Source organism: Heterodontus francisci, chromosome 3, assembly GCF_036365525.1.
Source record: "Heterodontus francisci isolate sHetFra1 chromosome 3, sHetFra1.hap1, whole genome shotgun sequence".
Taxonomy (NCBI): domain Eukaryota; kingdom Metazoa; phylum Chordata; class Chondrichthyes; order Heterodontiformes; family Heterodontidae; genus Heterodontus; species Heterodontus francisci.
Window position 1 is genome coordinate 160,702,063 of NC_090373.1, and position 26,240 is coordinate 160,728,302.

At 43.7% G+C, this 26,240-nt stretch overlaps 1 protein-coding gene across 8 annotated transcripts in view; it reads left to right on the forward strand.

The window, feature by feature from the left end:
• Positions 1-8,817: 8,817 nt before the first annotated feature.
• The window catches only part of foxo3b (forkhead box O3b), a 233,628-nt gene continuing 216,205 nt past the window's right edge, over positions 8,818-26,240 (forward strand). For 6 of the 8 annotated variants that reach the window (XR_010972740.1, XR_010972743.1, XR_010972742.1 and 3 more), the window contains exon 1: positions 8,818-10,122. Coding sequence is in view for 3 of the 8 variants with exons in the window: in XM_068027172.1 (XP_067883273.1) it covers positions 9,595-10,122 (528 nt within the window). In the remaining 5 variants the exon portion in view is untranslated. The remainder of the gene's footprint in view (positions 10,123-26,240) is intronic. The other 2 variants (XR_010972739.1, XM_068027175.1) reach the window with 2 other exon arrangements.

Consider the following 26,240-nt stretch of genomic DNA (forward strand, 5'->3'; position numbering starts at 1 on the left):
GGTGTGTTGAAAGACAAAGCATTAGTACAGATTAGGTGTGAATATACTGAATATTGAACATCAGCAAGTGCAAACGTGAAGAAAAACAACCTGATAAAAACAGTGGGTAAGCAAACTGAACAAACTAAGATGAAATGAAATAAATGCAAAAACCGATTGTAAAAAATGTAAAAAGGAATGCAAAAAAAAGAGGAAGAAAAAATAACTAAAAATGACTAAAAATGAAAGTAAAGTGGGGGGCTGTCATGCTCTGAAATTATTGAACTCAATGTTCAGTCCGGCAGGCTGTAGTGTGCCTAATCGGTAGATGAGATGCTGTTCCTCGAGCTTGCGTTGATGTTCACTGGAACACTGCAGCAATCCCAGGACAGAGATGTGAGCATGAGAGCAGGGGGGAGTGTTGAAATGGCAAGCAACCGGAAGCTCAGGGTTCTGCTTGCGGACTGAGCGGAGATGTTCCGCAAAGTGGTCACCCAGTCTGCGCTTGGTCTCCCCAATGTAGAGGAGACCACACTGTGAGCAGCGAATACAGTATACTACATTGAAAGAAGTACAAGTAAATCGCTGCTTCACCTGAAAGGAGTGTTCGGGGCCTGGGATAGTGAGGAGAGAGGAGGTAAATGGGCAGGTATTACACCTCCTGCGATTGCAAGGGAAGATGCCCTGGGACGGGGACGAGGTGGTGGGGGTAATGGAGGAGTGGACCAGGGTGTCGCGGAGGGAACGATCCCTTCGGAATGCTGACAGGGGAAGGGAGGGGAAGATGCGACTGGTAGTGGCATCACGCTGGAGGTGGCGAAAATGGCGGAGGATGATCCTTTGGATATGGAGGCTGGTGGGATGAAAAGTGAGGACAAGGGGAACCCTGTCACGGTTCTGGGAGGGAGGGGAAGGGGTGAGGGTAGAGGTGCGGGGAATGGGTCGGACACGGTTGAGGGCCCTGTCAACCACAGTGGGGGGAAATCCTCGGTTGAGGAAAAAGGAGGTCATATCAGAAGCACCGTCATGGAAGGTAGCATCATCAGAGCAGATGCGTCGGAGACGGAGAAACTGGGAGAATGGAATGGAGTCCTTACAGGAGGTAGGGTGTGAAGAAGTGTAGTCGAGGTAGCTGTGGGAGTCAGTGGGCTTATAATGGATATTGGTAGACAACCTATCCCCAGAGATGGAGACAGAGAAGTCGAGGAAGGGAAGGGAAGTGTCAGAGATGGACCATGTAAAGGTGAGAGAAGGGTGGAAATTGGAAGCAAAGTTGATAAAGTTTTCTAGTTCGGGGCGGGAGCAGGAAACGGCACCGATACAGTCATCAATGTACCGGAAAAAGAGTTGGGGGAGGGGGCCTGAGTAGGACTGGAACAAAGAATGCTCGACATATCCCACAAAAAGACAGGCATAACTAGGACCCATGCGGGTACCCATAGCGACACCTTTTACTTGAAGGAAATGCATGGAGTTGAAGGAGAAGTTGTTCAATGTGAGAACAAGTTCAGCCAGGCGGAGGAGGGTGTTGGTGGATGGGGACTGGTTGGGCCTCTGTTCCAGGAAGAAGCGGAGAGCCCTCAAACCATCCTGGTGGGGGATGGAGGTGTAGAGCGATTGGACGTCCATAGTGAAGAGGAGGCGGTTGGGACCAGGAAACTGGAAATTGTCAAAATGACGTAGGGCGTCAGAAGAGTCACGGATGTAGGTGGGAAGAGACTGGACCAGCGGAGAAAAGATAGAGTCTAGATAGGAAGAAATAAGTTCAGTTGGGCAGGAGCAGGCTGACACAATGGGTCTGCCGGGACAGTCCCGTTTGTGGATTTTGGGAAGGAGGTAGAAGCGGGCTGTCCGGGATTGCGGGACTATGAGCTAAAGAGAGTAAACAGTTTGATTCAATGGACTGTCAGAGTAAAAGTCCCGCTCCAGCCACTAACCTGCCAGCAAGAAGAAATTCCAGTCCTCTCACTGTAAATAACAGGGCTCTGTCTGACCAGGCTGTCACTAGGTGCTCAAAATATACGATGTTCCATTTCCCAGAGCTAATATCCCTAATAAAAGCAGAAATTTTACAAAATACTTTATTCTGGATCACCGACCACTTTAGCACTGCACCATTTTCTGCCTTTATTTCTAGTGATTGACAATGGCACCTGGCTCAAAATGGTGGGAATGGAATTTAAATATGCATTTGGGAGCAAAATGTCTGGCATCACCATTTTTCAAACTTCTCGCCTGCAGGATGTCAGATTGGATCATAAACATATAAAATGGGTGAATAGGTTTGCTAGATGGTAGTAAGTACACAGGTCATGGAAAGGGCACAGTAATTTAAAGGTAAGTGCATTTCAGCCATTTCTTGACAGTTTTTCTTTTTTTCTATTGTCACTTAGATTTTCTTCAGCCATTGTGCTAATTATTTTACATTATTTATCTTTTGCCTGCAATCTGTTTCCCAATGGAAATTTCCCCATCTCAGCAATAACAACTTGACTTTAACATAGCAAAGTGCTTCACAAGAGCACTATTAAATGAAAAGAGATATTTGGACAGATGACCAACAGCTTGGTGAAAGTGGTAGATTTTGAGGGGCATCTTAAAGGAGAAGAGAGGGGCGGAAGGAATTCCTGAGCCTAGGGCCCAGGCAGCTGACAGCATGGTCAACAATGGTGCAGCAATTTAAAATTGGCATTGAGCTAGGGGCCAGAATTGGGGGAGCACAGAGATCTTGGAGGTTTGTAGGGCCGGGGAGTGGTTACAGAGATAGGGAGGGGTGAGGGCATAGAGGAATTTGAAAACAAGGATGAGAATTTTTAAATTGAGGCATTGCCTCAGGGGGTTGGAAAAAGAAAACAAGGTCAACTTAGGAATTTCAGGCAGGTCAAACTGAAAATGAATGCTCTGTGCCCACCTGCTGGTACCCACATAGCTGCATTTACAGATAAAGAGAATAAACCTGGCTTCCATGCAAAATATATGCCATCTATGAAATCAACTTTCAAATTTTACCAATAATAACATGTATGGACCTATTGCTGGCTGCAACACTTGTGCTGCAATCGCAGTCAGTCCCTGAATTCTTCTGCTCACATATATGGGGTGTTGTTGCGGATGCCTGCATGTGCTGCCATCCTGAGAAGCAGCATCATTATGCATTCCATTCCTGCCATAATAGTAGCTGTGCTTCTGAGGAAATGCAAAATCGATGACAACAATTACATCGTTCAGCCCTGCATAATGCTTGCTTGCAACACAGCCACAAACCTTTGAAGGTCAAATGAGACATCCCATTCCAACTTGACACTCAGACCTCTATGGGCAGCAGTCTGGGCTTCCATGAAGAATTACAAACTGACCTTGGGATTTCTGTCATGGTAATCTCTATTGTCGATGTCCCTGGAACCAGTCTCCTGCTAAGAAGTCACATATCCTGACTAACTCATCAACAGTGTTTTCCTTCTTGTGTCACCATACTCTGCCTGTCATCCAGTGTACTCCCCTCTAGTGAACTCTCTAATTACCCAAAATGTCTCTGGGCTGGTGATTCTGAGGGACTGAGCAACAGAGAAATACATCGATTGAATGGTGGCAAGGCCAGATACACTGGGAACTAACTCATCTTCATTTGCCACATCTAGAGGGCAAATAGATAGGCAAGTTAGAATGTTTGCTGAGGAGCAGAGTTCACAGTCATTTTAAGTAGAGTGACATAAAGATTTCACAATATTGTTTAATGAAGGGTATTACGAGCTATGGTGGAATGAAATGGAAGAGAAGCAGAATGTCATCAGAAATCTGGCGCATGCTGTCCAGTTTCCTTCTTTTGTGTCTTCTATAGTTTTTATCCCCAGGATTTGAAGAGATCCTTCCTCTTAGAGTAAAAGGACAGAGATTTGGGTGACTGTCACCTATAGCAGATCTCTCTGTCTCATATGATAATCTGTCTTGTCTTTGGGGAAAAAAACCTGCATTAATACCCAGCTGTCCACATGCAGCTTATAATGGGTGTGATGGCAGTTACACATACACCAAGCAATTGCTTATGGGACTTGAATTTAGGGAAATCCTGCCCTTCTCCTCTGTCATGCTGCCAATAGTTGTCATTAGGAAGCAGATAAAATTGATAGCTCTAGAAAACAGTGCAGCAATGACTTCCTTGTTGGATCTGCATATAGCTGTTTGTTTAATGTTACAGATGTTGCCTGCAGTAATGTAGAACAACCAGTATGGCAAGGACGTTGAGGGTATTTGTAATCTTAACAGCCAATAGTGGAACTTTACCTGTAGTGGACTTGAACTTGTGGCATATAACGTTCTAGTTACAGCTCTGGAAAGGTATTTTGGTCAAATACAGATGGCAGAAGCACTTGGGACTGTATAGTCTGATGTGGAATTACCAGCATATGGGTGCTATGCACTTCTGAAGCATTCCTTACCACCATGTCTAGTGAAGCTACAACACAGGACTACTTGCATGACAAACAGCGGAATCAGCATGCGATAGACAGGGCTAAGCGATCCCACAATCAACAGATCAGATCTAAGCTCTGCAGTCCTGCCACATCCAGTTGTGAATGGTGGTGGACAATTAAACAACTAACAGAGGAGGATCCACAAATATCCCCATCCTCAATGATGGGGGTGCCCAGCACATCAGTGCAAATGACAAGACTGAAGTATTTATATCCATCTTCAATCAGAAGTACCGAGTGGATGATCCATCATGGCATCCTCCTGAGATCCCCAGCATCACAGATGCCAGTCTTCAGCCAATCTGATTCACTCCATGTGATATCAAGAAACGGCTGAAGGCACTGGATACTGCAAAGGAATGGGCCCTGACAACATTCCAGCAATAGTACTAACGACTTGTGCTCCAGAACTAGCCGCGCCCCTAGCCAAACTGTTCCAGTACAGCTACAACACTGCCATCTACCTGGCAATGTGGAAAATTGCCCAAGTATGTCCTGTCCACAAAAAAAGCAGGAATAATCCAACTCGGCCAATTACCGCCCTATCAGTCTACTCTCGATCATCAGTAAAGTGATGGAAGGGGTCACCGACAGTGCTACCAAGCAGCACTTGCTCAGAAATGACCTGCTCAGTGGCGCTCAGTTTGGGTTCTGTCAGGGCCACTCAGCTCCTGACTTCATAATAGCCTTGGTCCAAACATAGATACAAGAGCTAAACTCCCAGAGGTGAGGTGAGGAGAGAATGACTGCCCTTGACATCAAGGCAGCATTTGACTGAGAATGGCATCAAGGAGCCCGAGCAAAACTGGAGTCAATAGGCGGCACAGTGGCGCAGTGGCTAGCACCTCAGCCTCACAGCTCCAGCGACCCGAGTTCGATTCTGGGTACTGCCTACGTGGAGTTTGCAAGTTCTCCATGTGACCGCGTGGGTTTCTGCTGGGTGCTCCGGTTTCCTCCCACAGCCAAAGACTTGCAGGTTGATAGGTAAATTGGCCATTATAAATTGCCCCTAGTGTAGGGATGTGGTAGGAGAATTGTGGGGATGTGGTAGGAAATATGGGATTAATGTAGGATTAGTATAAAATGGGTGGTTGATGGTCAGCACAGACTCGGTGGGCCGAAGGGCCTGTTTCAGTGCTGTATCTCTAAATAAATTGGGGGAAAGCTCTCTGCTGGTTGGAGCCATACCTAACACAAAGGAAGATGGCTGTGCTTGTTGGAGGTCAATCACTTCAGTCCCAGGCCATCACTGCAGGAGTTCCTCAGGGTAGTGTCCTAGGCCCAACCATCTTCAGCTGCTTCATCAATGACCTTCTCTCTATCATAAAGTCAGAAGTGGGGATTTTTGCTGATGATTGTACAATATTCAGCACCATTCATGACTCCTCAGATACTGAAGCAGCCGTGTCCAGATGCAGCAAGACCTGGACAACATCCAGGCTTGGGCTGATAAATGACAAGTAACATTTGTGCACACAAGTGCCAAGCAATGACCATCTCAAACAAAAGAGAATCTAACCATCTGACCTTGATATTCAATGGCATTATGATCGCTGAATCTACCGTTATCAACATCCTGGAGTTTACCATTGACCAGAAACTGCACCACACAAATAAATGCTGTGACTACAAGAGCAGGTCAGAGGCTCGGAATTCTGTGGTGAGTAACGCACCTCCTGACTCCCCAACGCCTGTCCACCATCAACAAGGCACAAGTCAGGAGTGTGATGGAATACTCTCCACTTGCCTGGATGGGTGCAGCTCCAACAACACTCAAGAAGCTCGACACCATCCTGGACAAAGCAGCCTGCTTGATTGACACCCCATTCACTCCCTTCACCAACGACATACATTGGCAGCAATGTGTACCATCTACAAGATGCACTGCAGCAACTCACCAAGGCTCCTTCAACAGCACCATCCAGACCCGCAACCTCTACCACCTAGGACAAGGACAGCAGATGCATGGCAACACTACCACCTGCAAGTTCTCTTCCAAGTCACACACCATCCTGACTTGGAACTATATTGCAGTTCCTTCACTGTTCTTGGGTCAAAATTCTGGAACTCCCTTCCCAAGAGCACTGTGGGTGTACCTACACCCCAAGGACTGCAGCCATTCAAGAAGGCAGCTTACCACCACCTTCTCAAGGGCAATTAGGGATGGGCAATAAATGCTGGCCTAGCCAGCGATGCCCACATCCCATGAGCAAATAAAAAAAAGTCATCCTTAGGTTGCATCTTCTTTTCTTGCAAGGAGCAGACTGAGAGGAATTCCCAATGGAAAAGCCATTGTGTCCTATCTGAAATGGGGGAGGAGGAAAGGTAGAGGACAAAGATATTAGCAATAGCAAAAAAAAACACAAAATGATTGAGAAATAAGGTTTTAACTGGACCAGTGAGCATTGGATCTAGGCCCTTCAAATTCTCTGGAATCTTCTCCATAGCACCCAACAACCCTGAATGCCCATTATTCATGGGCATGGAATTGAATTAGAGAAAACTAGATAGAAAAACATCAAATGGAACGTACAATATTATGCACTTTAGTTTACATGCTAGTTAATATTGACACCCCTATAAATGGATATTGAGGTATGTCAAGCACAAGGGAGGGGGAATTTCTCAGCAGAAATTACAGTGGAAAATGGGACAGGCACTAAAGTGGGTGGAGACCTGGCTGAATAAATCTCTGATCCATTTACTGCTGGTGCACACCGAATAAGTGCCACAAAATTGAGTACAGCCCAGCAGAAAATCTAAGCATACCAGTCTCGGTGGCAATGTGCTTGATAGCATGACCTTGATTGGAAAGTAACCAGGCATGAAATTTGAAGTGTAAGCCGACACCCCACCACTCAATATGGTACTGCATATTAGAACTCAAATATACTGCAAAACCACTGACGACTTTTTAAGTAAATCATTTTAAAAATCATTTTATACTCGAATTTATTAGCGAGTTCCTGGGTGTGTAGTGTAAGATTCCGACCTGCCAAATGTTGATTAGGAAGGCGCATTTTAGCATGATACATTTTATTTCTGAGTTGAATTGGATGCACAAAAAATCATTATAAAATAGGGAGCCATTTTATTAATTCTTTTCCAGGCATAATACATTGAGATAATCCTGTCTACGTTTTGAAATATCGTCTTTGTTGTATCGAGAGCAGCTTGGCATTAAAATCGCCTCGATTCGAATTAACTTTGTTCCTCCTTTGTTTGCATAGTCAAGCTCCCGAGAGACATCGTAATGTAGGTCAAATTACATAGCAACGCATGTGCAGTGCACAATCTATTTCAAATGTTATGCGTTTCCTTTACAGTCATCCTAATGCATCGCAATAGATTGCAGGTTTAACTGCAAATAGTTCTTTACAGTGGCTCAGCTTAGGTTTAAGCCCCCTTTTAATCATCATGTTGATGATTAAAATGTTCAAGCGAAATACAAACGAACACATGGTGTACATAACGTTCTTCATGAGGATTAAAGCAGATGGTTGAGAATGTCGGTTGCTGCGCTCACCAGGGGGAATGCAGCTATAGTAATATTGGGGAGAGGGGCGGGATCAAGCCTCCCCCAGCACCACGATGTGGAGATTTAAATTAATAATATTCCCCTTCCTTCAAATTTGTCAATTTCCTTCAGGTTTACAAATGCGTTGCAAAAAAAAAATCCTATTTTGCCCTCATATTTGTCCCCACCCTACGCTGGTTTCACATTTTTGTTGCAAATAAGATGATTTTTTATTCGGGACACACCAACTCATCTCGGGAAAAAAAAAACAGGCTGACAACACCGCACACGTGCTGTGATGACAACACTGAAAATAATGCAGCATGGTTGCAGCACGCCTCGACTGACACCACCAGGAAAACAGTAACCAAAAAAGACAATTCAGACTCGTCCTTGTATTCAGATGAACGCCTGACAAACACATAAAAAGAGGAAAATCACAAGTAAATGCAGTAAACCACAACCCCCACCCCCACATTCCTTTCCACGTGCACAGACTGCCTTGGATGGGATTTAATTATTAAATTCTCTGTCCGCCGTGTTTTTGTTATTATTACTGTGCATCCCCCACCAGCCTCAGAATGTGCAAGAGTTGCCAACATCCCCGCCAATCAGCACGAGGTGTTAGCTTGAGTGACATTCGCTCCAGACCAATAGACGTGAAGGGCGTTAGAGTCACGCCCCCTTGAAAAGAGGATGACGCAATGTATTTCACTCGTCAACCTAACCTGGTGGTGGAGAAGCTCCCTGTTTGGCCAATCAAGTGACCGTCCGCACCACGCACCCGCCTGTCGAGTAAAGAATGTACCAACGTGAGCATGGATTGATCCAATGAGCGCGGTGCGGAGGTAGGGCCAATACAATAGTAAAGCTGGGTTACGCTCTGGCGTCTCTAACTTAGTTTCGGTCGGTTGGGGAGGGAAGCGCAGGAGAATGTGTGTGTGTTTGAGAAGTGAAGCAAGCGGAACATCGACAGCGAACGTGATCCAAGTGGCAATTCTCGTGTTAGCTGCCGAGTAACCGCCGTCTGTTCTAGATCTCCGGTCTCGCGGAGTAACGGCGCGAGGCCAACTGACGGCGCACGAGAGGACCCTGCTGCGATTCGTTCATTATTTAACTCCTACTTCCCTTCCCCACTGTAATCGCAGCTCAGCTCAGCAGGACTGGTCGGTGGGAGGACGGGGGCGGAGAGGGAAAACAGTGGCCGGGGGAGGGTGGGGGGTTTAAGGGGTGGTTTTAAAGAGGGTGACACTGACCCCTCTAAGCAAGCGGGTTGGAAACGGCGACCCTGTGAACTGTACTCAGTAAAGCAGCGGACATTTCTTCCCACCCCGTCCCCCACTCAGCCTCGCACAGTGAAAGGCCGGAGTTTGTAAACCCGATCTCGCTTTCTCTCTGTGGATGGCTCCGAGTCACCGGCGGCGGTCGGTGCGGCTTTAGTTGTTTCCCCGAGTCCTGAAGTAGAGGGGGGGAGCCCGGCGTCCCGGTACGTGCAGCTCCTCCCCCGACCCTCCAGACCCCGACTCTCACTTCACCCCCTACCATCTCGGACCCTCTTCTTCATCCACCCCCCGCCCCACCCCATCCCGGACCCACGCTCTCCTTCCTCCAGCCTGAGTGCGGATCATGGCCGAAGTGGCTGCCCCACTGGACATCGACCCCGACTTCGAGCCGCAGAGCCGGCCCCGCTCCTGCACCTGGCCCTTGCCCCGACCCGAATTCCCCGCCTCCTCTCCCCCGGGCAAGAATGAGCCGTCCGAGGCTTCGGAGATGATCCCCGAGGAGGAGGAGAGCGGCCCGCCGCTCGGATCGGGCGGCGGTGGAGAGTCAGAGCCGCCAGGGGTAGGAGGAGACAGCTTGAAGCAGCAGCAGCCGGCGGTGGGCGGCCCTCGGGGCTCTTGCTCGCCGTCCTCTGCGCACTCTCCCAGCAGCAGCGGCGGCCTGGGTGCAGGTGGAGCCGTGGGGCCCCAGCAGCGAAAAGCTTCGTCCCGCAGGAACGCCTGGGGCAACATGTCGTACGCGGATCTGATCACGAAAGCTATCGAGAGCTCCCCGGACAAGAGACTCACTCTGTCCCAGATCTACGACTGGATGGTCCGCTCCGTGCCCTACTTCAAGGATAAGGGAGACAGCAACAGCTCGGCCGGCTGGAAGGTACAGCAGTCATAAAATTATAGCTCGTTCACTCATACTTTGATAGTTTTAATACTACATTCTGCGTATTTCACAATCAAGTCGTACTTTACCAAAAAAAATCAACACGGATCCAATGAGCACACTGTACACATCACTATTTTATGACGAATGTCTTTTGGGAATTGCCGCAAGTAGGTTTTGAACCTAGGATAATTTGTTCACATAACAGCCGCGATTTCGACGTAAACTTTTTTGGGGAGATGGGGATGTGCTGTACTACTGTATTTCCTTCATTAGTTTGTAATGTGTTAAGTATTTTGTAACTGGTCTGCATTGGGTTCTATCGGTGGGTACCAAAGCGCTTTACAGCCAATTAAGGACTTTTGAAGTGTTGTCATTTACAGAGAAACACAGTAGCCAATTCAGGCACAGCAAGGTCCCACAAAAGTGTCATGACCAGATGTTGGTTGAGAGTTAAATAACAAGGAGAACTCTCCTGCTCTCGGAAATGGTGCTATAGTTTCCAATCCATTATGCCCCCCAGAGAGGTCAGATTGTTTCTCAGTTTAATGTCTCATCCGAAAGACGGCACTTCCAACGGTGCAGCACTCCTTCAGTATTGCACTGGGGTGTCAGTCCACGCTTGGAGGTGAAAGTTATGTCACTGCCTGTGCCTGACTGCTGCACTAAGCATTTATGCATTCACAGGATGTGGGCGTTGCTGGCAAGGCCAGCGTTTATTGCTCATCTCTAATTGCCCTTGTGAAGGTAGTGATGAGCTGCTGCATTGAATATAACTGAGTGGCTTGCTGGGCTATTTCAGGGGGCAGTTAAGAAGTGACCACATTGCTGTGGGTCTGGAGTCACATATAGGCCAGATTAGGTAAGGACAGCCCATTTCCTTTACTAAAGGATATTAGCGAGCCAGGTGGGATTTTGCAAAATTACAACCATTTTTATTCCAGATTTATTTAATTGAATTTAAATTCCTCAGCTGCTGTGGTGGGAGTTGAACTCATGCTCAGGTCATTAGTTCAGGCCTCAGAATTACTAGTAACATAACCACTGATGCCATACCCATTCGAGAATGATGCAAAAAAGTGGTCTTGGACCAGGCAATATCCATTGGGTATTCCAACATCCTGTTAACTGACTCTAATTTTGTGCATAAGTATGGCTGGAGGTGGGTAGATATGCCTTGCATTGAAAATATTCCAAGAAAAATAGTTTAGCTCCTGCTAGAGCAAGTAGTATGCAAGTGTAGCCTCAGTTTGTTTTATTTTTTGTGAACTCTGTTCACTATGGAAATTGAACACTACTTGGGTGCAGGGAAGCAGGACTCTAGTATATCTGTGGCCCTGGTTTTGTCAGACTGAGAGGGAACCGTTTGAGGCGAAGGGGGGAATAAAAGTTAGAGATAAATGTTGCCCACATCAGTAAATGGAGGTTGTGAGTACCAATGTGATTGAGTTAATTTGATATCTTGAGAACCTCAGGACTGGGAGAATGTGACAAGTAATTAAAATCAGATAACTGATTCCTTGTTAAATTCATGATTATTCATGAATATTAAGATATTGATATTTGTCCTAAGGACAATTATTGTCTGTAAAGGTCACAATTGAGACAATTGACAATTATATGGCACAAGTACCAGTTAAGAGTATGGTAAGCTTTTTAAAAAATATATACTGTGGCATTTGAATGAAGCAGGTTTAGAGTGTAGTTTATTTTTAAAATTCTGTTTAAAAGCTGGGCAATGGGAAGCACCACCCGTGGCTGTGTTTAAGTTTATATATTTAGGTTGTTTTAGTGTGTGGATGTTAAAGCACCACTTCATTAAAAAAAAAATCTAAAATTACTTCATTTTACATGGTTTATGACTTTTATAAATAAGGCTTCAAAAAAATTGTTTTCTGATTTTGTTGATCTCCTTGATAAAAGTTTACTGAACTTTTCACTAGTATTAACTTAGGAATTGATATCAAAATGGCAATGAGTATCTCAAATTTTAGCTACTATAGTTTTTGTGAACCAAGGTGTTTCACTGCTTATAATGCACAACCTGTAATAGCAAGGGCATAATGTGCATTTATTTTGTATTCTGTGCAGTTTTGCTAAATGAACGACTTGCTTTTGAATCTGCAGGCCTTTAAATTGCTTGATTCCCTGGGATTCTTCAGTTATAAATAACTGACATCGAAAACAGCCTGTCCTTTAGTTTAGAAAAAATAGATGCAGTGACTGCTCAATGTTTTTATGCGTTTATATGTTCAATCCGAGTATTTTGTCAGTTGTCAGTTTGTGAATTGCATAATAGGAATGCTGTTTTCTGGCAGTTGGTTTTAATGTTGAGGATGGTATAGATTTGTGTATGAATTGAGCAAGCAGACTAGATTTTAAATGAGAGTTTTCAAGTTGGTGTTCAGGAAGATTGGGTGTGTAATCTTTTAACAACCACTTGCATTTAAATAGTGCTTAGTGACATAGAAAAATGTCACCAAATATTTCAGATGCATAAGGAAATGAGCATTGAGCTAAATGAGGAGATTAGGAGGGGTGATCAAAAGCTTGGTCAGAAGTGGGTTCTAAGGAGGATACTGAAGGAAGGTAAAGCAAGTTTAGTTTGGGATTTAAGCAGCTGAAAGCCAACAGGGATGGATGCAAATGGACCCAGGGCCAGTCAAAGGAATAGTGTCATAGTGTGTAGTGCTGAAGGTCTTTAGGGATCGGATGCAAGATTAAGGATGACTTTTTTAAACTTGAGGTATTGTGTGATTGGAAGCCACTCTAAGTTAGTGAGGAATGTTTAATGGATGAGCAAGTCTTAATGCGCATCAGATTTCGGCCAAATAGGTTTGGGTGAGTTCAAGTTTATGGAAACTGGATGACTGAGTAGGAAGTATTCTGCTTTAACTCAGTGCAAAATCTGTGTGCCCTCAAAAGGCAGATTTTCATGAAAGAGACTGGAGTCAGACAGCGTGAGGAAAGATTGGAGGTTGAGAGTGGGAAAGACTCACACTGGGAAATGGAGATAGTGCAAGACATATAGAGAGATGATGGCAGTTTTGAAAAGTAAGGGGGACAGCATCTGAGGAGAGGAAACAGTTTATAATGGATAAAATGGGTGCTAGTTAGGGAAGCGTCGTGGTCTGCAGTTTAGTGAGAATACGGTTGAATGGGCAGGTGGTAAATCTCTCGGATGAGTCGAGCTTGGAAAGGATAGAAAAGAAGCAAGAGATGAGGGGGTGGGTTTAGGGTTGAATGGTGAAGAATTTTGTTTAGTGGTTGGGGCAGCAAGAACCATAGATGTGCGAAAACACTTGGAGACAGATACTTTCCCATCTACCATTAGAGATAGGGAGGGGTTAGGAGTGAAGACCTGTCTGGGGGAAGGAGGCACAGATTAGCTTTGCCCTCCAGAATAATCCTAGAATAGTGGGCTGACTTGACAGAGGATGTGTTGACCTGTTGGAGCTTGATATGGGCAAGTCAGATCTGATAGATTACTAAACTAATTGTGGCTAACTTTCTGAAGTTTGTGCCCCTTGGACTTGAAACAAAGAGAGAGACAATGCTAGAAGTATTACCGAGGAGCACAGAGGTTTTACTGGGGATAAGGGCATGATAGGCAGAGGTGAGAATGGGTTTGAATAAATAGCCGCTGAGGTAAGGTGGCAAATGGAGCACCAAAGCCTAGGTGGCATTCTGTTCAGAAGTGTGGTTGTGAGTGATTTCAGGGGGGAGGTTGTTTTCAGGATGTAAAGGAGATTTGGGGATTTGTGTGGTGAGGATTGCAAACAAGGTAACAGAAATTACCTTGCTTGTGTTCAAATCATAGGAAATATCAAGGTTAAGAGGATGGTTGTGAATATGGGGAGGAGAGGTTTAGAAAGAACAGATGGTCAGTCATTTTAGAGAGATGTTAAGGGGAGCTGAAATGGAGATTAAAATCATTTAGGATAGTGCCTTCAAACTGTCTAGTTCCTACACTCTGGAAATTTTCTCCCTAAACTGTCACATGAACATAAAAGGTCCTGTGGCACTATTGGCAGAAAAGTAGGGAAGTTCTCCCAGTGTCCTGGCCAATATTTAACCCTCAACCAACATCACATGAAACTGATTATCTCTTAGATTAAAAGCAAAATACTGCAGATACTGGAAATCTGAAATAAAAACAAGAAATGCTGGAAATACTCAGCAGGTTTGGCAGCATCTGTGGAGAGAGAAGCAGAGTTCATCAGTTCTGATGAAAGGCCACTGACCTGAAACATTAACTCTGCTTCTCTCTCCACAGATGCTGCCAGACCTGCTGAGTATTTCCAGCATTTCTTGTTTTTATATCTCTTAGATTATATCATTTTGGTTCGTAGGACCTCGCTGTGTGTGAATTGGCTGCCATATTTCCCTGTGTTGTAACAATGACTATACGGCACAGACTGTAAAGTGTTTTGGGATATTCTGAGATTGTGAAAGGCAATATCCTGAGATTGTGAAAGGCACTATATAAATACAAGCTTGTTCATTTTTTTTGTACTTTAAGCCTCTCCACCTCCCTCTCCATTTAAGACTCCCTTAAAATCATTTGTTTGCCCATGCTTTTACTCACCCCTTCTAATCTCCACTCCTTTGGCTCATTGATTTCTGTCAGATTATGCTTCTGTGAAGTGTCTTGTATGTTTTTCTGCATTGAAGACTCAAAATAAATACAAGTTGCAGAAGCTGAGGGAGGATATCCAGTGACCCAGGTGATGTAAGAGGAAAATATAGTATTCAGACAACCTGTGATGAGTAAAATCATAGGTGTGCATTCCCAGGAGCTGCTGGACATAATTGCATAAATTATTGGAGCACAGTTACTCAATGCAGTGTTTCAATGTTTTTCTTGATGTGGAGGGACTGTAAACACTTAATGAAAAGGCATCTCAACAGAAGCCCTGTACTTGTACTGTAACATTAAAGTTTACTGTGGGTAAAATCTCTGTCCTGGTTGTGGCTTGCTGCAGGGTTTAAGTGACCTTGTTAACTTCAGTGTGGGTTGGATAAGGGACTGATAAGCACAATATTTAGGCAGATGTAATTGATGTGGTTTTAGTCAGAAAAGATTATGTAATCTGTACTTTTACAACCATCTTTAGGAGTGCAGTTCTAATTTCTCGTTATCTCTTTTGAAGAATGCAGTTGGCAAACTGTATATAATTTGGAACTTTGCAATACACTGAATATGTTACCTAGTTGGTCTTGGTTGTAGCAGTGAACCATTGGGGGATTCAGCCTTGAAATGCGACTAGCTGAAATGCAACTAGTTGAAATCCCAGCCGCTGCTTCATAAACCTATGTTACAAACTCAGTAAATGGAAGAAACATACACTACTGTGCAAAAGCCTGAATTGACCAGTGCCATGGAAGAGTTTGTTGATACTGGGTCAGCAGCTTTTTGGCTGAAGGAAAATATGGAATATTGAAATGTATTTGTATGTAGGGACACAATCAGTTTTGTTGGAAAACAACCGTGGGAATTTTAGAAATGCAAATTGTCATGAAGGAGCATACGGCCCTAAACTACCAGCTCTAAAATGAGTTAGATTATACCTATTAATGCAGTTGACTCAGCCTGCTATCTTGTTCATATTGGAGTCAGACTTGAAGGCCACAGCATTTGTGCTTTAAATCTAAACCCATTTTGCGTAAATTAACGAAATGCACCCAGGCAAATCAAGTGTGATTCCCACAAGAGCTGCATGTTAGCACTACAACTGCCAAGTAGTTTCTACTTTGCAGCAATGTTAAAGGTGCACTATATATCCAGCACACCCAGTCTGATTCTGGAAGGCAGCAGTGAGACCCCATCTTCTCCCCCTCATGTAACCTATGCAATTTTGAACCATTTTTACATTTAAAAAGAATGCTTGATTTGTTGGACCTCCTGAGCACTCCTTAAATCTACTTGGAGTTAATTTATATATTGAGAGAGTGCAAATGCTGCTACTTGTGTTTTTTCTGTGAAATTTCCTTTTCTGGAAGAGGAGCACTCCACATGTCATTTTAACTGACGTGCATCGAACAAAAAAACAAGTTACTCTTTGTTAGAATATGTTCCTCCATACAAAAAGGGAAAGTGGATACAAGAACACATCAAGATTGAAGCTCAACATAATGTCCAAATGATTTAAGGCATAAGGACACTCCACGGCATGAAATGACTTCAGTGTAAACCTTGTTAAACTGGTAGTCTTGACTGTGAAACTAACATTTTAGATGAAAGTCAAATGCTTCCAAATCTAGTGTGACTTTTATGCAGAGACTGGTAACTGGAATATGGCTCAAAGAGTAGCTGCAATATAGTTGCAACTAAGCTATAGTCTATTATACTCTCTCAGGTGGAACTTTAATTCTCTTGCTTAGGGTTTTTTTGCATAGTTGAACATTTAAAATATGATTCTATATCTTACTAAATGGACGGTTGGCATCCTTCTGTCTACGAAAGATGATGGGCACACAGCAAACCATCCATTTTGGGGGGGGGGTGGTGGGGTGGTGTCTTCTCTTGGTGCACCTTTTCTGATGGCTGTGAAGGCCAGGTTCGCCACAAGTGGTGCATGTGAAGCTGCCAAGTGATGCTGAGAGTTGTTGTTTTTGACGGAGTCCTGTTGCCATGCTTCTGCAACAACTGGTCATTATGGTAGTGCACACCAGTCCACATGATGTGTCGCCATTTCCCTCCTTTGCCAGCTAGTGACTCCCAAATGTGATGGTGGACATTTATTGAATGGATAGTTATTATGTTTTCAAGGTTGGTTTTTAATAGATGTAACTGTAAAATAGCATATGATGCTTATAGTTTATTAGACAAAATATGTCCAGATTTTCTTGGGAGATTTTGAAATTTTATATAGTCTGGAACTTGAGCACATAATTTAGGCTTGCTCTTCACTGCAGTACTTGATGGTAGGTGATGCTGCCTTTTAAATGAGGTGATAAACCTGTATGCTTCATTGTTCTAGATTTACATTATGGATCCAATTGTATCAAAAGAGCCTGGTGTCCTGGCCAGCATTGCTCCATTAACCAACATCAATAGCTGACTACCTGTACATTTTCTTATTTCTGTTTGAGAGATATTGCTTTGTACAAGATGGCTGCTGCTTGAGTAAATTAAAAATGAAATTAAATTGTGTACGTGCTTTCAGACACTTGGAGATGTGAAAAGCGCTATATAAAATGTAAGTTTTTTGCTTTTACCTAGAAGTTTGCAGTAGGACCGTAATCTATAGAAATTGTCTTGTGATGGAATGATGATCACAGCTTTATAGTCTTGCCAAAGAGCAGCCTGCCTGCTAATCCTATTGTGGATCACTATCTGCGCCAAATCCATGGATTCATAGAATGATACAGTACAGGAGGAGGCCCATTGTGCCCACCTTTCCCCCACAGCACTGCCCCTTCCAAGTATTTATCCTGTTCCTTTTTGAAAGCTTTTAATGAATCTGCTTCTATCACCCTTTCAGGCAGTGTATTCCAGATTACCATAATTTGCAATGGGGAAAAAAGTTGCTTCTCGTCTCACCTCTGGTTCTCTTGCAGATTACCTTAAATCTGTGACCTCTGGTTACTGATACTTTCTGTCACTGGAAACATTTTCTCCTTATTTACTATTTTCAAAACCCCTCATAATTTTGAACACTTCTCTTAAATCTCTCCTTAACCTTCTAGTCTCAACAACCCCAGCTTCTCTAGTCTCTTCATATAACTAATGTCCCTGTTGCTATTCTAGTAAGCATCTTCTGTACCCACTAAGGCCTTGATATCCTACCCAAAATGCGGTGCCAAAAATTGTACACAATACTCCAGCTGGGGTCTAAGTGATTTTATTAAGGTTTAGCACAACTTCCTTGCTTTTGTACTCTGTCAATGTTTATAAAACCAAAAATCCCATATGATTTTCATTTAAACAGCCATCTCAACTTATCCTGCCACCTGCTACTATTTGTACAGGTATACCCCGGGTGTTGCTGTTCCTGCACGCCCATTAAAATTGCACCATTTATTTAATGTTGTCTCTCCTGTTCTTCTACAAAAATGTGTCACTTTGCATATCTCTGCATTAAGTTGTCTTTGCCCATTTCACAATTCTGTCTATGCCCTGTTGAGATCAGTTACTATCCTCTCATTATTTTAGTAATCTGCAAGCTTTGAAGTTAATGCCCTGTATACCCAAGTCCTGTTCATTACTATATATCAAAAAGAGCAGTGGTCCTAATACATTGAGCACCTCAAACCCGTTTGACAACTGCAAAGTCTGAGGCTCCTCCACTACTATCTGCTCATTCCCTTTACCTGCCTCACTCATGGTCACATCCTCCTGTCCCTCACTGCTGACCAAAACAGATGACCCTGTTCGAAGGAGGTGTGAGTGTCTTCCAGAACAAAATGATATTCAAAATCATGAGGGGTCTGGACAGAGTAGATAGGAAGAAATTGTTCACACTCGTGAAAGGATCGAGAACGAGAGGGCACAGATTTCAAGTAATGGGTAAGAGAAGCAAAAGCAACATGAGGAAAAACTTTTTCACACAGTGAATGGTTAAGGTCTGGAATGTGCTGCCTGAGTGTATGGTGAAGGCCTGGAGGCTACCACTGTATACTTCCCTCCAGTCTGTAGACCAACCATTCACCACTACTCTTTGTTCTTTAGCCAATTTCATAACCATGCTTCCACTGTCCTTTTTAATCCCATGTACTTCAGTTTTGTTAATTCAATTATGTGGTACTTTATCAAACATCCTTTGAAAGTCCACATGCACAACATCAACTATACTTCGCATAATCCCTTTCTGTTACTTCATCAAAGGACTCTGAATTTCACAATCACAGAATTGTTACAGCGCAGAAGGAGGCCATTTGGCCCATCATGTCTGCACCAGCTCTCCGAAAGAGCAATTCACTTAGTACCATTCCCCCGTTTCTCCCCGTCACCCTGCACATTCTTAATTTTCATATAACAGTCTAATTCCCTTTTGAATGCTTCAATTGAACCTGCCTTCACCATACACTCAGGCAGTGCATTCCAGACCTTAACCATTCACTGTGTGAAAAAGTTTTTCCTCATGTTGCTTTTGCTTCTCTTACCCATTACTTGAAATCTGTGCCCTCTCGTTCTCGATCCTTTCACGAGTGTGAACAATTTCTTCCTATCTACGCTGTCCAGACCCCTCATGATTTTGAATATCATTTTGTTCTGGAAGACGCTCACACCTCCTTCGAACAGGGTCATCTGTTTTGGTCAGCAGTGAGGGACAGGAGGATGTGACCATGAGTGAGGCCAGGTAAAGGGAATGAGCAGATAGTAGTGGAGGAGCCTCAGACTTTGCAGTTGTCAAACGGGTTTGAGGTGCTCTCAACGTGTGTGGACAAAAGCGAGGTCTGCAAGGTGGATGAGCAGATTGGCTTCCTCTACCATAGCCATTCAAGTGGGGGGAATGAAAAGGAATGTAGTTGTGGTAGGGGATAGTTTAGTGAGGGGGATTGACACTGTTCTGTGCAGCCGAGAGCGTGAATACAAAAGGCTGTTTTGCCTACCTAGTGCCAGAGTTCGGGACATCTGCTCAGGGCTGGACAGGAACTTGGAATGGAAGGAAGAGGATCCAGTTGTCATGGTCCATGTAGGTACCAATGACATAGGCTGGACGAGGAAGGAGGCTCTGCATAGACAGTATGAGGAGCTAGGCATCAAATGAAGAGCAGAACCTCGAGGGCAATAATCTCTGGATTATTATCTGAGCCATGTGCCAATTGATAGAGGGTACATAAGATTTGTGAAATGAATATGTGGCTCAAAGACTGTGGGAGAAGTGGGTTTCGGTTTGTGGAGCGCTGGTACTAGTACTGGGGAAAGTGGCGGTTGTACTGTTGGGATGACCTGAACCGTGCTGGCAACAGTGTTCCATCAAACCGTATAACTAGGGAGGTTGAGAGGGCTTTAAATTAAACAAGGGGGGAGGGATCAAACCTGGGTAGATGTAGCAAACTAAGGGGTAGAGTCAAGGCAGGAGAGCAGAATAGTAATATGGGAAATGAAGGTTAGAGAATGGCAGGAAGTAACAGAGAAAACCCTAAGCACAACAACAGTCAAGTCTCGATGTTAAATATGACAAAAAGACAAAACTGTGTCTGAATGCACATAGCATTCATAACAAAGTAGATGAACTGATGGTGTATATTGAAGTAAATAAATATGATAGGTATGTATGTATGTATGTATCGACAATGAGAGATGACCTTTGTTCAGGAGAGCAGGATGTAGAATCGGTTTGGGTAGAGATGAGGAATAGTAGAGTAAAGAAATCATTATCGGGTGTGGCCTACAGGCCCCTTAACAGTAACCACAATGTAGGACCAAGAATACAAGAAGAAATATTGAGTGCTTGTGATAAAGGGATGGCAGTAATCAAAGGTGATTTTAATCTGCATAGAAACGGGAAAAATCAGATTGGCAATAGTAGCCTGGATGAGGAGTTCATGGAATGCTTTCACGATACTTTCTTAGAGCAGCACATTCTGGACAACCAGAGAGCAGGTTATATTTAACTTGGTATTGTGTAATGTGACAGGATTAATTAATGACCTTTAGAGTAAAGGCTTCTCTAGGTAGCAGTGAGCACAATATGATTGAATTTTACATCCAGTTTGAAAGAGAGAAGAGTGGGTCTAATACTTGTATTTTAAATTTAAATAAGGGCAACTATATGGGCATGAAAGCTGGGCTAGCTGAAGTGAACTGGGTTACTAGGCTAGGAGATAGATCAATAGAGAAGTAGTGGCAGACATTTAAGGGGATATTTCAGAATACTCTGGGTAAGTGTATTCATACTATGAAGAAAAATTCTAAGGGGAGGACCCACCATCCGTGGTTAACTAAAGAAGTTAAGGAAAGCATTAAACTTAAAATGGCATATAATTGTGCAAAGATGAGTGACAGGTCATATGATTGGTCAGATTATAAAGAACGGCAGAGAATGACTAAAAGCTGAATCAGGAGAAATAAATTATAATATGAGAGGAAGCTAGCTAGAAATGTAAATATGGATAGCAAGAGTATTTAAAAAGAAAAAGAGTAAGTGAAGTGGGCGTTGGACCTCCAGAGAGTGAGAATGGGGGGTTAACAGATAATAAGGAAATGGCGGATGTAATGAACAAATATTTTGCTTCTGTATTCACTATAGAGGATACAAAAAACATTCCAGTCATAGCTGCAAATCAGGAGGTGGAAGGAAGAGAAAAACATAGTGAAATTACAATCACCAGGGAAGCGGTACTGAGAACAGATGAAGCTGCGGGTTGACAAGTCCCTGGGTCCTGATGGGCTTCGTTCTAGGGTCTTAAAAGAGGTGGCTAATGATGTTGTAGATGCATTGGTAATTTTTCAAAATTCGCTAGAATCTGGAAAGGTTCCATCAGACGGAAAGTAGCAAATATAACTCCTCGATTCAAGAAGCTGGGGAGGCAGAAAACTGGTAACTAAAGGCCAGTTTCCTCTGTCGTGAGGGAGGTGTTAGAATCGATCATTAAGGAGGCTATAGCTGGACACTTAGAAAAACCCATGGTAATCAGGAATAGTCAGCATGGTTTTGTGATGGGGAAGTCATGTTTAACCAATTTATTACAGTTCTTTTGAAGGAGTACCATGCGCTGTGGATAAAGGGGAGGCTGTTGGCGGACTGTACTTGGATTTCTAGAAGGCATTTGACAAGGTGCCACATAAAAGGTTATTGTGCAAAGTAGGAGCTCATGGGTAGGGGGTAACACATTAGCATTGATAGAAAATTGGCTGGCTGGCAGAAAACAGAGTATGCATAAATGACTCCTTTTCTGATCGGCAGGATGTGACAAGTGGAGTCCCCCGTAGGGGTCTTTGCCGGGGCTTCGACTTTTTACAATTTATATCAATGACTTGGATGAGGGGAGCAATGGCATGGTAGCTAAATTCACAGATGACACAAAGATGGGTAGGAAAGTATGTTGTGAAGAGGACATAAAGTTGCAGACCGATTATAGATCGGTTGAATGAGTGGGCAAAAATCGGGCAGATGGCGTATAATGTAGGAAAATGTGAAGTTGTTCACTTTGGCAGGAAGAATTAAAAAAAAAGCAGAGTATTACTTAAACAGAGAACGACTGTAGAATTCCAAGTTGCAGAGGGATCTAGGTGTTCTAGTGCATGAGTCACAATAAGTTAGTATGCAGGTGCAGCAAATAATCAAGATAGCTCATGGAATGCAATCCTTTATTACAAGAGGAATGGAAAATTAAGGTAACGATGCTATGCTTCAGTTATACAGGGTATTGGTGAGACCACCTCTTGAATACTGTGTGCAGTTTTGGTCTCCTTTATTTAAGGATGCAAATGATTTGGAGGCAATTCAGAGGGGGTTTACTAGATTGATACCTGGAATGAGCGGGTTGTCTTCTGAGGAAAGGTTGAACAGACTGGCCTTTCTTTCACTGGAGTTTAGAAGAGTGAGGAGAGAATTGATTGAAGTTTATAAGATCCTGAAGGGTCTTGACAAGTTGGATGTGGAAAGGATATTTCCTTTTTGTTGATGAGTCCAGATTAGGGGCCGCCCTTGTAAGACAGAGTTAAGATTGTTTGAGGGTTGTGTGACTTTGGAACTCTCTGCCTCAGAAGGTGGTGGAGGCAGGATTATTGAATATTTTTAAGGTGGAGGTAGACAGGTTCTTGTTAGGCAAGGGAATCAAAGGTTATTGGGGGTAGATGGGAGTGTGGCATTCAAGACAAACAGATCAGCCATGATCTCATTGAATGGCGGAGCAGGCTAGAGGAGCTGATTGGCCTACTTGTGCTAATTTGTATGTTTGTATCAAATCACCTTTTCGGCCTTCTCTTCCAGAAAAACATGATTTTCCTTTAATGGATCCATGCCCGCTTTCATTCATTCATCCTTTTCCAAATGACAATTCTGTTTTGGATTATTATCTCTATCACCAGCTGACTGGCCTGTAGTTCCTGGGCTTATCCTTTCCTTTTTTTGAACAGGGTGTGACATTCATAATCTTCCAGTCCTCTGGCACCGCTACCATATCTAAGGAAAATTGTAGCTAGTACCTCTGCAATTTTCACCCTTATTTCTCGCAGCAACCTAAGTTGCATCCCATCTGGAAAGGCCAGCTCGGGTTTGCAAACAAAATTCGACCTGAGCCCAACCTGGCCCGAGTCCTTACATTTTTTTTTCCCGTGCCTGGCCCGGCCCGGCCCGACCCGACCATCAGTTAACCTACCTTCCGTTTTTCACTTTGTTGCTTATCTGCACAAGCTTAAAAAAACTGTAACAAAACTACCTTTCAAGTCCAAAAAGTACATTAACACCGGAAGTGGTGATAAAGTGTGTCCGATCCGGCCTGACCCGACCCGAGCCCGAATGCCAGACATGGAAGTGCAACCCGACCCGAACCCGACACGCGTTGTCCGATCCCGTCGGGTTCGGTTCGGGTAGCCATGCTCTAATCTGGTTTGGGTTATTTATCACTCCCAACCTTTTTAATACCTTCTCCTTTTATCCAATCTAATTTCTCAACCTCCTCTCCCTTTAACATTGACAGATGCAAAGTACTTATTTAGTACCTCAGTCATGCCCTCTGCCTCCATTAGAAGATCTCCTTTTGTGGTCCCAAATCAGCCCCACTCTTGCTTTACTTACCCTTTTCCCTATTTTTATATTTCTCTTTTATTAATTGGTATGCTGCCTTGTATTAAATTACAGTGAAGATTCACACGTTGACATTGTTACTTGTTCTATAGTAATGTATTCTGGGAAAGGAAAGCCTGAGGGAGGCTAGCAGAGGGAGGCTAGCAATTCTGCACCCTAAGCCAATAACTTGATTTCTGGGGTCTCCCTCGTGTGGAGTGGCTCCTGGATCAGTGTTCAGTCAAGGCTACTGCTGTTCTCTTTATAACTGATCCTTATCTGAAGGAGCACTGGCCTTGCATTGTTACTGGACTAACATTTGCAGGTATATCTTTTGACACTTTTAGTAACAGACAGGCATGATGGAAGTGATGCAGAAAGTGTTATCCTCACAGGAAGTGACCACACGAGACCATATTATAAATGAAGAAGAAAGGCTTGAATTTCTAAAGTGTCTTTCATGACCTTGGGACTCCCAAAGTGTTTTACAGCCAATGAAGTACTTTTGAAGTGTACTCATTGTTGGGCAGCCAATTAATATACAGCAAGGTACCGCAAGCAGTAGTGCGATGATTAGATTATTTGTTCTGGTGATGCTGGTTGAGAGTTAAATATTGGCCAGAACTTCCTGTTCTTCTTTGAAATAGTGCCATGGCACTGTTGCATCCACCTGAAATGCAGAAATGTCTTGTGCAAAAGATGGCATGAATAACCATGCAGCACTTCCTTTCTACTGCACTGGGGTGTCTGCTTAGATTTTGAGCTCAAGACTTTGGCATGGGACATTAGCCTGTTAACTTCTGCCTGTGAAATGAAAGTGCTACCACTGAGCTGCAGTTAATGCTTAGCAGTTAAACACAAAATATACATATCTCATCAATAAGGTTTTACGAATAACCATATTTTTTCCAGTGTCAGTTATACAGCACAGAAACCAGCCCTTTGGCCCATCGTGTCAATGCCAGCTGCCATGCTAATCCATTTTTCCAGCACTTGGCCCGTAGCCTTGTATGCTATGGTGTTTCAAGTGCTCATCTAAATACTACTGATGTTGTGAGGGTACCTGCCTCTACCACCCCTTCAGTCAGTGTGTTGCAGATTCCAACCATCCTTTGGTTGAAAATATTTTTCCTCAAATCCCCTCTAAACCTCCTGCCTCTTAGCTTACATTGACACATTTTGTTTAAGGCATCTTCCAGCTCTTTCTCCAAGACAGGTGGCACAGTGTTATTGTACACCCCACTATTATCCTGAGAACTGTAAAATTGGGCTAGTACCCAGGGTCTGTTTCCCCCCCCCCCCCCCCCCCCAATTACATCACACCACTTCTGCGATATCCCTGCTCCTGCAGCTGCGACCCAGTTTTGAAAGGGCACATCGTACGTTTACTAAGTTAGCAAAAGTGCAGTAATTAAAAACTGTTGGTTCTTGTGTTACTCTAGGCATTTTCTTGAGTAGTTGTGGAATTTAACAAAGGATTTTTCATAGCACTAAGCTGGCATGCCTGTGTCAAGTGCATTTTAAAAGAAAAATGTTGCAATTCTTCAGGCATCACCCCTTACAATGCTTTTTTATCTCTCTCTTACTCCCACCACCACCACCACCCTAGTAACCCTAGTAGCGTTTCAATCTTCCTGGACCATAAAACCCATTGCCCTTAGTCATCCTGAACCTTATACTTCCTCCCTAATACGTCTACACCAGGTGATTGCAGCCGCTGCTGCGTGACCCTTTTAGTAGCGGTTCCACACCAGAACCTGCCCTGCACCAAATAGTTCTATGTTCATGTCTTTCTAAAGCCTAGGATGCTATTATTTTGCTTGTAAACCCCACTACATGTCTTCTATTGCTCCAGGACCATCAACCCTCCAACCACTGCTCTCAACTTCAGAGTTCCCCACCACCACCCCCCCCCCCCCCACCCCCAATTCAACTTGGAGCCTCTTCCTGTAGATCCTGTGCCTCAAGAAAACCGACTTAAATGAAGTACATAAGTTATCAAGCACCATGCCAGTCGATGTACCATCTAATTCATAATTTCTGAAAAGATATAGATATAATCTCACAATTTAAGCTTGGAATACTGATAACACTCCCTGGGTAATGTACTTTTAGTGTTCCGACACCATATCAGTCGGCATGTTAAAAAGTTTGGTTACTAACTTCAAAGGTACTTCATTGGCTGCAAAGTGCCTTGAGACATCTTGTGGTTGTGAAAGGCATTGTATAAATGCGAATCTGTTTTTTCGTGATGAATTTAACATTTTACACGTTTGAAGCACAGCACATTAAGACCAGGTGAGAAAGGGGTCTCAGGCTCCCCTTTCGCCCCTTCTCTGGTTTGACCGCAACAGGGTTTATCTTTTAAACATGGTGATTTTAACTTACCACCTCAGTGAGCACTTGCTCCTGCTCTTCTAACTATAATTGTAA